The sequence below is a fragment of the Chaetura pelagica genome, unplaced genomic scaffold, assembly GCF_000747805.2.
Source record: "Chaetura pelagica isolate M959 unplaced genomic scaffold, ChaPel_1.0 scaffold438, whole genome shotgun sequence".
Lineage (NCBI taxonomy): Eukaryota > Metazoa > Chordata > Aves > Apodiformes > Apodidae > Chaetura > Chaetura pelagica.
Genome location: NW_009954113.1, coordinates 944,927 through 954,549, shown reverse-complemented (window position 1 = coordinate 954,549; position 9,623 = coordinate 944,927). Strand labels below are relative to the sequence as shown.

Here is a 9,623-nt window from a genome sequence, read left to right as displayed (position 1 = left end):
GCTGGGAGGTTGCGGGACCTGCTGGGGGGACTGCGGGACCTGCTGGGAGGTTGCGGGACCTGCTGGGGGGACTGCGGGACCTGCTGGGAGGTTGCGGGACCTGCTGGAGGGGCTGCGGGACCTCCCGGGACTGCGCTGGCAGAGCCGGGCCCCTCCCGCCTGCCCCGCACGGGCATCCAGGGGCGCTGCTCTTGGAACCGCAGTGAGAGCCAAAAGAGGGGGCTCGGGTTTCCCGTTTTCCACCAAGCGAAGCCCAAGGGAGAGCCGGTCCCGGGGTCCCTGCCGAGGGGAGCGCGGGTGGGGCTGCTGCTGCAGGGGCTGGGAAGGAACCAGTTGCCGAGCCCTTCGGGAGGCCTCAGTGATGCCTTGGTTCCCTCAGCCCTGGGAACAGAGCCCAGCCTGTGTGCCCTGGCACCCCGGACACACGGAGGCAGAGGGAGGGTCTGATGTGGGCAGAGCCATCGGGGTGCTCTGTGCTGGGCAGGACAAGGTGATCTCCTGTGAGCAGGTGTCACCTGTGGGTGAGCCATCCCTGCTGGAGAGACCAGCATGGACAACTTCTGCTTTGTCCCTTCTCCAGATCCTGTCACCCCAGTGGTAGGAAGGTCATTTTCCCCAAGCAGGAACAAGTATCACCATCCCCAAAGTGCAAAAGCTGCTTGGGGAAGCACCAAAGGACCTGCTTGTCTGTCTGTGCCTACTCTACAGGGTCAGGTTTGCATCCAACAGCCTTTGTATATGGCGTGGATGAATGGCATTGGGAAGTTCAGCCTGGTAGCAATCTTGTTTCTTCTGTTGAACTGAAATCATTCCAGCCCCGCTGGGAACCTCACACCACAGCCTGGATGTTGGCACCACTGCGCAGCCTCCAGCACACTCGGACCCTTATTGAGTTTATACACACACTTCAGGACAAATCTTTGCTAATAGAGTTCTAATTTCTTCCTTCCTGCTTCCCAGATGCTTCTGTCTCTGCATACAAGTGATAGAAACAGTGAACAATGTTTTCAGTGTATTTATTTGTTAGAACCAGAAGAGCAAGTGAGAGGTCCTGAAAGGGGAGAGCTCTTGGCAGCTGTTATGATTCTCAAACCTTCTGGGTTTGTGTTTTTCACAATTAAAAATGTGAAAAGGAACATGGGTCTAAAGCTGGGTGTGGCAGGGTACAGTGAGGGGATTGGGATTTTAATGGTAAATGTCACTTCCCTTGTTCCTTAGGAAAAGTCTCCAATAGTGATGTGATTGCAACCTGCTTTGTTTCTGTGCTGCTCAGTTTGTTTTATGTGCTAAGTTCCTCAGAACCCAGCACACAGCATCACCTCTGCCAGATGCTCCTTCATTTGGTGTAACTGCAGCTCCTGGGAAAAGGCTGTGGCAAACAAGAGGCTGAGCTTGGTGCCCAGGGTCTCCCAGACAAAGGCAGTCTTGGCACAGCTTTGCTTCCTTCCCAAAATCAGCACTTGTTCCCTTTGCTCCCTCCCTGCCTGGGCTCCTTTCATTCATGGTGGTGCCCTGGAGCTGAGGTCCCATCCCTTGGGATGGGGCAGGGTGCAGATGTGGGGATGGGGCATGGTTGGTCCTGGAGGGGCTGGCACCCAGGATTCACTTATATGGGGTGTGAGATGGTGCCTCAGTTCCTAGGAACTGGGACAATTGTTTTCCAAGGCAGTGGTGCCACCTCCAGCTGCAGGGTGAAGTGGGCTGAGACCCTCAGAGAAGGACCTGGGCTGTCAGCTGAAGTTATCTGCAGGGCCCAGTGGCCTTTTTAACATCTGTCACTGAACATAAGGTGCTTATTTGGCATTTAGGGGAAAAGTTAGCCTATAAGTCCAGCACTTTGCACAGACTGCAAAAATACTGCTGGCAGCTTCAGGTTTGCATGTGCTGAAAGGGTTTGGTGGTTTCAGGGATGTGTGTTTAGTGCTGGATACTTATGCTTGAACGTCTGGGTGATGGCACGTTGGGATTAGTTTCCCTGTGCTGTTCCCAGGAAGATGACTCTGTCATCCACGTGCGTGAGGAGAGGAAGATGTATGTGTCTTCTGGTCTGGCAAGTGGAGGCTGTGGAGATGCTGAGGAAAAGCAGAGCTGTGGGAGGAAAATTGCCCACCTGTTCCCATTGGTACAATCTTCCGTTTTTGGACACATGCACTTTCCAGCTCAGATACCCACCAGTGCCAGATTCTCCTTTTTATACACAGCAGTGACCAGGGTGCACAGGGAGTGCAGTGAGCTCAAAGCCAGCAGAAGGGTTCCCAGCCCTCCTCTCACCTTCACTCAACACTCTACTTCTGCTCAGTTTTATTGAAGCACCTGGTCCAGCTGGCAATTCAGTCGGGTTTAAACATCTGCCACGGGTTTACTTAAAGAAAAAGAAAGTTTTCCCATCAGTCAGATGTAGCAGCTTTTCTATTTTCCAGGCTCTGGGCTCACGTGGTGCCAGTCCCTCCAGGGCCCCTGACACTGTTGCTGTCTTCTCTTTGCAGTTTGCTGCTTCGTCGTGCACAAGCGCTGCCATGAGTTCGTCACCTTCTCCTGCCCCGGTGCTGACAAGGGCCCGGCCTCTGATGTAAGTACCTGCTCCAGCACCTCCAGCCAGGGCACAGCGTGGGGCTTTGTGGGTCCTTCTGTGCCACAGTGACTTGCTGGTGTTTTTCCTCCAGCTTTCTTGGCGAATGACACTTCTGGGCTGTTATTTCACAGGCTTTTCTAATGGGTTGTTATTCATAGTTGTGTGGGCTCTCATATATCTTTGAGGCTCTTAAACCACTTTCAAATCCCCCTCAATGTGCTCTCAGCAGTGCAGGGGGAATGTGCAGGAACACAGAGATGCTCCCATTTGGGGACAAATCTGCAGCCTGGCCCCACCTCTTTTTTGTCCCTTGAGTCGCAGTCTCAGTTTCCCCATTGGTAAAATGACATTTCAAGTCTCTGCCACCTGAACCCAGGTTGTAGCCCTGGGGTTAATTAACATGCAGGAGGGGGGTGGCAGGGTGGCTGCTGCAGGAGCCAGCCAAGGACAGGGGCTTCATTTCAAACTGATGCAGAGCTGGAGTTTTCCTCTATTGTTGCTCATAACCACAGTGTGGATCCAGAGCGACCTGTAATTGTGCCAGAGGCTGGAGGCATCTGGTGTGTAGCCGTTGGAGCTGTGTGGTTTTTCAGTTGCTGCATCAATCTGGTAACTGTCTTTCCTTTCACAAACATAAATATCCAATGAAATCTGGCAGAAAGAACGAGTTTAATTGACTGTGTTTGTTTGAGCCTTGCAGTGTGCTCGCCGTTCCAGTGGGCCAGGTGGTTTTGCAGAGCTGGTGAGGGCAGAGGTTGGAGCACTGAACTGCCTACCCCACGCTGGGCATCTGCAGGGCTGGTGCTGTGGTGCCAGCCAGAGCCCAGCCTGGCCTGCAGCTTCCAGTGCCCTCCAGCTGCTGCCCTGCATCCCCAGAGCTGCTCTGCTTTGTGGGTCATGGAGCCCAGGGGGATGGGGGGGGAATATAATAAAAGAAAAAAATTTCTAGCTCTGCTCCTTGATACCTGTATCTTGTGGCCCTTCACAGTTACTTGAGAATCAAAGAGAAAAACATGAGCGTGCTGCAGAGTGCTGGTGGTGTACAGGGCTGCTTAATTCTAAGTGCCTGAGTAACACCAGTTTCTTAAACAAAACTCTTCTGTTCAAAGTTAAGTATGTGCCAAAGTGCTTTGTGGGGTGCCTGTATCAAGCTGATAACCCTGGGGGAGGCTGACGTCTTACACCTTCTGGAGCATAACAGAATAACCAGAGAGCAGGGAAACGTCAGCATCTCTCTCTGTTACTACTGACTAGTCCTGCTTTGGAGGAGTTTTCTGTTTGATCGGGTTGTGTTTGAACCTCCTTGAGGAGAGAGAGAGAGAGAGAGTGTGTGTGTGTGTGTGTTTAACCTTGCCAAGCTGACTGAATAGGAATTTTCCGTCTAGGAGAGGAGGACTAATTACACTGCAGTGATAGGTTCTCCAAGTTAAAACAAAAAATTAATTGCTTCTTGCAGTAGAGAATGAAGCTGTAGCTATAAATGCTGGGACTGCAAACACCGGGGCTGCTGTCACGCTGCATCACCCTTCAGTCATAGCAGGGGTGATTGTTTTGATGGCTGAAGATGTGATGGTGGGTCTGTGCTCTGGGCAGTGGCCCTGCTGGGGACAGCAAGTGTCACACAGCCCTGGTGGCTGAGGGCAGTGCCCTTGTTACAGTTCACTCCTACCCCCAGCAGCAGGCTGCCCGGCTGTGGTCTCTGCCCTGCATCCCCCAAGTGAAAACCAGTGAGTTGTTCTGGAGAGGGTGGCCAGCCCCGACCCAGCAGGGCCACTGAGGGACTCTGCTGTGTCCCCTTGGCAGCTCTGACCCCCTGGTGCCCTGCTCTTCTCAGGAGTCAGACCGAGCACACCGGGTCAAGCTGAAGTTCTCTGACATGTGGCAAGGTCTTTGGGAGCTCGAGTCAGGCACGTGTCATGTAATGCACTTGGCAAACCTAATTATAGTCAGAGCTATTAGTAGAATGCAAAATTATTTAAATGGTAGACAAAATAATCGTTAAAATGACCTTCTTTGCATTATCCTGTTAAAGGTCATCTAATCAGGATGCATTAATAAATATCAGTTGCTCTAGGAAGGCAACAGGCCAGTGTAGCTTCATTTCCATTTTGGATTTTGTTGTTGCACCATTTTCAGTGTTAGGAGAGGGTCTGTGATGCTGCCACCACAGCACCTTTGCTCTTTCCACGCTCTATTTGCTGGAGGCAGAATCATTTAATCTTTGTCTTGGGCTCCTCCTTTCTCAAAAAGCTGCAGAGCAGAGTGATGTACTGGTGATGTGTTGCTGCCACTCTCTGAGGACAAGACACTCCACAGGGGGTGGGTCCTAGAGGTGTCATTGAGTCAGAGCTGTCTTCACAGCATCAGTGCATGGTCGTTATCCCTTCGTGCACAGCGTCCAGATCTCAGGCTGACACATGTAACAGGGTGCAGAGAGGGTCAATCTGCTTCTGAGCTTGATTTCTTCTCTAGAGTATTTGGGACTGGCAACAATTAGCAATGAGGTGTCAGCAGCAGAACAAGTGAAGGTGCCATTTGTACTACCTGGAAATTAGCAGCTCCTTCGAGTTTCTCCTTTCTGGGATCTCCTCCCGTGGGAAGGGATCTCCACTGCTGGGTGCTCCCTTTGCCCAGGATAGGGCATCCTGGGATTATTACCAGGCTCTGCCTGCCAAGGGTGGAGGTGAGATGTGCAGCTGCCTTCCTGAAGATGCCAACCACCCCCTTGCCCAGGACTTGTCTTAGAGAGTAGCATATCTAGGTCTGGTGCACAAGCAGATCTTCACAGCCTTGCTGCAACTTGCTGCCTTCTGCTGTCTTGCTAATTAACTTCTCCAGCTCTCATGGTGTGCCATCTGCCCCTCGTGAGGGCACACGCCACTCCCGCCGGCACAGGCAGCCGGAGAGAGTTCCCATGGGATGAAGATGTATCTGCCGTGCTCCCTCCCAGCACCTTCTGGTGCTTCCCTGGCTCTGCTGGAGCCTGGCTCTTTCTCCTGCCAGCCTGCACATGTCCTCAGCCCTGTAATTGAAATCTCTTCTCTTGTTTGCTCGGTGTGTGTGTGTCTGGCGACGCCAGTTTCCATTGCAGCCTTTGGCTAATGGGGGCATTGGAGGGGATGGTTGGGTCTGAGCTGGGTTTGTGGATACCAGGAGGGCTGTGGGGTGGGAGTGTAGCCTGTGCCACCCAAGTGGCACCCTGGTGGGGCTAGAAACAGAGCATCCTGCAGGCAAGAGGTGTTTTTTGGGTCTTGGTGCTGTTTTGAGCAACCTGGAGGGTGCAGAGTGCGGGGAAAGCGCTGGGGGAGCCTGGCTCTGCTGGGGGCTTATGCTGTAATGAAATGACTCTCAAGATACCTGAAAGATAACAAGCATTTCTAAATGATGTTGAGATTTCTAAATATGTTGTTCAGGGGCCAATAGGAAAGCTGTGGAGGGACTTTATTACAAGGGTATTTAGCAGTAGAACAAGGGGGAACAGTTTCAGACTGACAAAGGGTAGATGCAGATGAGACCTTAGGAAGAAATTCTGGGCTGTGAGGGTGGTGAGAGCCTGGCCCAGGCTGCCCAGGGAAGCTGTGGCTGCCCCATCCCTGGCAATGTTGAAGGGCAGGTTGGATGGGGCTTGGAGCAACCTGGTCTAATGGGAGGTGTCCCTGCCCATGCAAGAGGTTGGAACTTTAAAGTCCCTCCAACCCAGACAGGTGTGGGATCCTATGAGATGCTCATGCTGCTCAGGGGAAAAAAGCTGAGTTTGTCCTTTTTTTGCTGCTTGGTAAGAGAGTGTGTTTTGTGTGGTGTGGGCAGCAGCAAGAGAAGAATAACTGTCATCCACATCCCTCTGCAGTTGTCTGACGAGCAGATGAGATCCCTTGTCAATAAAAATGTATGGACTTGCTGGGAGCTGTCAAGGGCAGGGTTTGTCTGCAGCCGTGTCGGGCGCAGCAGCAGCACAAACTGCGGTGCTGGTGCCCGTGGCCGCGGTAGCTCCTGGTGGGCTGCTGGCCAAGCTTGGGGGCTGCTGCCCTCCCCCTGCTGCCTTCCCTGCCCTCGGCGCTGCACTGGCTGAGCTTCTCTGTGGCTGTGGTGCTGTATGAGAGAAGAATGGCTTTGGTACCACTTACTGGTGCAGCAGTGTCTGGTCATGTTTAATGGTTGGCGGCCACCGTTGTCTTCAGTTCATCTTCCCCCACCATCTCACCTTGGTCTGGTAACAAAAACTGGAGTGTGATGATGCTGTCTGGAGCTCTCACGCAGGCCCTGACCCAGCTCTGAACAAGCTAGGATGTCCCTGGAGGGAGCCACAGTGTCACCTTTAGACTCAGTGTCAGGCCACTCTGGTCCCTCCGCTGTGAGTTGTTCCCTGTGTACTGGGGATGGGATTTTCCCCAGGGGAAATGTGGGAATAAAGTGTGAAGTGTTTAGTTTAGTTAGAAATCCACTGCCTGGATTTCATTAGGTGCAGACAGTGAGCTGTTGCTGTGCTTGCTGTGCTATACACTGCTTAAATTGCTGTGAAATTCGCTTTAAAATAGTCGCTTCACATGAACTGTGTTAATTCTTCTTTGGAAGAGAGAATGCAAAGCTCTCTCTGCAGTGAGGTGTGGAGGGCAGGGGTGTGTGCTCTGAATCAAACCTCTATGGCTGTTCTGTAGAATCCAGGAAATTTTGACAGTACCAAGGATTAAAATAGCAGCAGCCATGGGTGCCATCTGGGCTGCCCGGGGTGCGCGGGCGCTGAAGGACGAGCCCTGTGTGGGGTGGTGGCAGCTGGGGACAGCAGGAGAAACCCGAGTGCCCTTGGTGTGTCACTTCTTTTGGAGATGAACCCGAGAGAGCTGGATGTGATTTTAGAATGTTTTATGGCTTAGACAGCTGGGCCTGAGGAAGGGTCTGGTCTTCCTCTTTTCCCACCTCCCTGCCCCAGGAGAGGCAATGCCTGTGTCCCCTCCGAGCCAGGAAGAGATGAATTTAGTGCAGAATCAAAGCCCAGATGGCTCCAGCGCAGCGTTTGCAACTCGGAATGACAGAGCAGTGCTGCCCTTGCCAGGACGTGACTTTGCAGGAGAAGCAGCTGAAGCAGAAGGGCCTCACTTGCCAGCCTGGCTGTGCCCGCTGCCGTGCCCAGTCCCTGCGCGGCGCCACCCCCAGCGCCCGCTGCAGAGGAGCAGCTGGGTTCCCCCACGTTGTCACCCTGACCATGGCACCTGGGGGGTGACAAGGGGTGAGTGGTGGTGGCTCCTGCACCAGTGTCTCCATCAGGGCTCAGTGGGAAGCCTGCATCACCTGTGGGGACATGCAGCCAGCCCGGTGGGGTGTGACCCTGGAGAAAGGCAGAGGGATTGCGGAGCTGGAACGGGCAGAGATCCAAGTGCCTCGAAGGCCACGAGTTGATTGCTCACTCATGAATATAATGTCTTGTGTTCCCGTGAGAGAAGAAGAGGTGAGAGAGGCGAAGAGCCACGAGGTGCACACCCAGCCACCTGTGCCCACCATGGGACAGCAGGAGACAGCTCAGGTGGGAGCAACTAGACGTGTGGGGTGTTCTGGGGCAGCCAGGGGCTGCGAGGTTTGCTCTGCAAGGCAGGGATGTATTAAGGCAGGGATACAGTATTGCACTGGCTCGTTTCAGACCAGGAACCTGCTGGTGGGACACAGAAGGTGGTCTCCCCACTGATGGGACCAAGTCAAAGTCAACAGCTGCTCCTCTTCATCCCTGGCTCAGGCTTTGACTCCCTCGTCTGGGCTCACATCCTCAGGCATCCATCCCTCTGCTTGGAGGATGGCAGATCTGCAGCAATGCTGATTAGAAAGGTCAGACCCTCTCAGAGCAGTAAAACACTGCTGATGGCCTTTTTCACTTCAGCTCCAAATAAAGCCTTTGCAGGCCTGTTCCTCAGCACTGGCAGGAGGGAGGAGGAGCAACCACTTTTCCTCTTCTTAGCAAACTTCTTTTTAACCATTCTTGATTTAAATCTCTCAGCATCTGCATACACAGTGATCTCGTCATCCCTGTCTCTGTGGTACAAAAATAGTCTCCTTGTTAAACAGCTTCAGCCTTGTTCGAAAATGATATCCAGAATTCCCAGATCCTGGCATCTTCTAAAGCACTGGTCAAGGTGAAGTGGGCGCCAGCAGAGCAGCTCTGCCTTCCCAGTGCTCGGCTGCCTCTGGCATCCTGGCACCCTTTGGGGTCTGGCTGGCTGGTTCAGGGTCTCCAAAAGAGCCCCTTGGAGCTGGGAGCAGGGGGTGAAGCCTGGGACTCCCCGTGAGGGCTGTGGAGGCTCCTTGCTGGCAGGGTGGGGAGGCCAGGGGAGCAGTCTGAGCTCCTGCAGCTGCTCTGTGCCAGGAAGGGCTCAGTGAACACTTTGCTTTCTACCTCCAGCTTTTTTAGCTCTGGGTTCCAGTGGGAATTTAAAAATCCTTTGCATGAAGTGGAAACTGTCTCATTTTGCTTGAAGCTTGTGTTTTTTTATGAATGACTAAAGCTTTCATATGCCTGAACAGGAATATCTCTTTCTAGAGGAGAGCACAGAATTGGGAGCACTCGGGGGCGATTCCTCCTCGTGTCACACATGGGGGCTGGACTGGCACGTGGCTTGAGCTGCCTCCGTGTCCCCCTGCCACCCTCTCGTCCTGCTGCAGTGCAGGGTCAGCAGTGCTGGAGGTGCCCCAGCACCCCTGGTGCCTTCCTCTGCAGCAGGGCTGTGGGTGCTGTGCAGGGGGCTCTGCAGGGCGCGTGGTTCGGATGCTCAGGGTCACTTGATGGACTGGCTTTTTGGGAGCAGAAGACAGTTAATCAAAGGCAGAAGACAGTTCCTGTGATGCATCTGACACACGAGCTCCTGGGCAGAGGAGTGTTACACTCTGATTCTGGAAGTGGTTTGCTCAGGGTTAGATGTGAGAGATTTTTGGTTTCAAGTACAATAAATGTGCTGAAACATGTATCTAATCCCTTGCACTTAACAGATCTAATTAAATGGAGCTCTATTACTTGTCTACCTTTCTGGTATCACTCAGGTTATCAGTGCTGCTGTGAAAGAGTGGACAA

The 9,623-nt window shown here is 53.1% G+C and overlaps 1 protein-coding gene across 1 annotated transcript in view; it reads left to right on the top strand.

Annotated features, from left to right (window-relative positions):
• The first annotated feature begins 549 nt into the window (after positions 1-549).
• The window catches only part of PRKCB (protein kinase C, beta), a 56,301-nt gene continuing 47,227 nt past the window's right edge, over positions 550-9,623 (top strand). Inside the window, 3 exon segments of the mRNA XM_010002599.1 lie at positions 550-597; positions 1,991-2,054; positions 2,487-2,569. Of these exon segments, the coding sequence (XP_010000901.1) occupies positions 550-597; positions 1,991-2,054; positions 2,487-2,569 (195 nt within the window).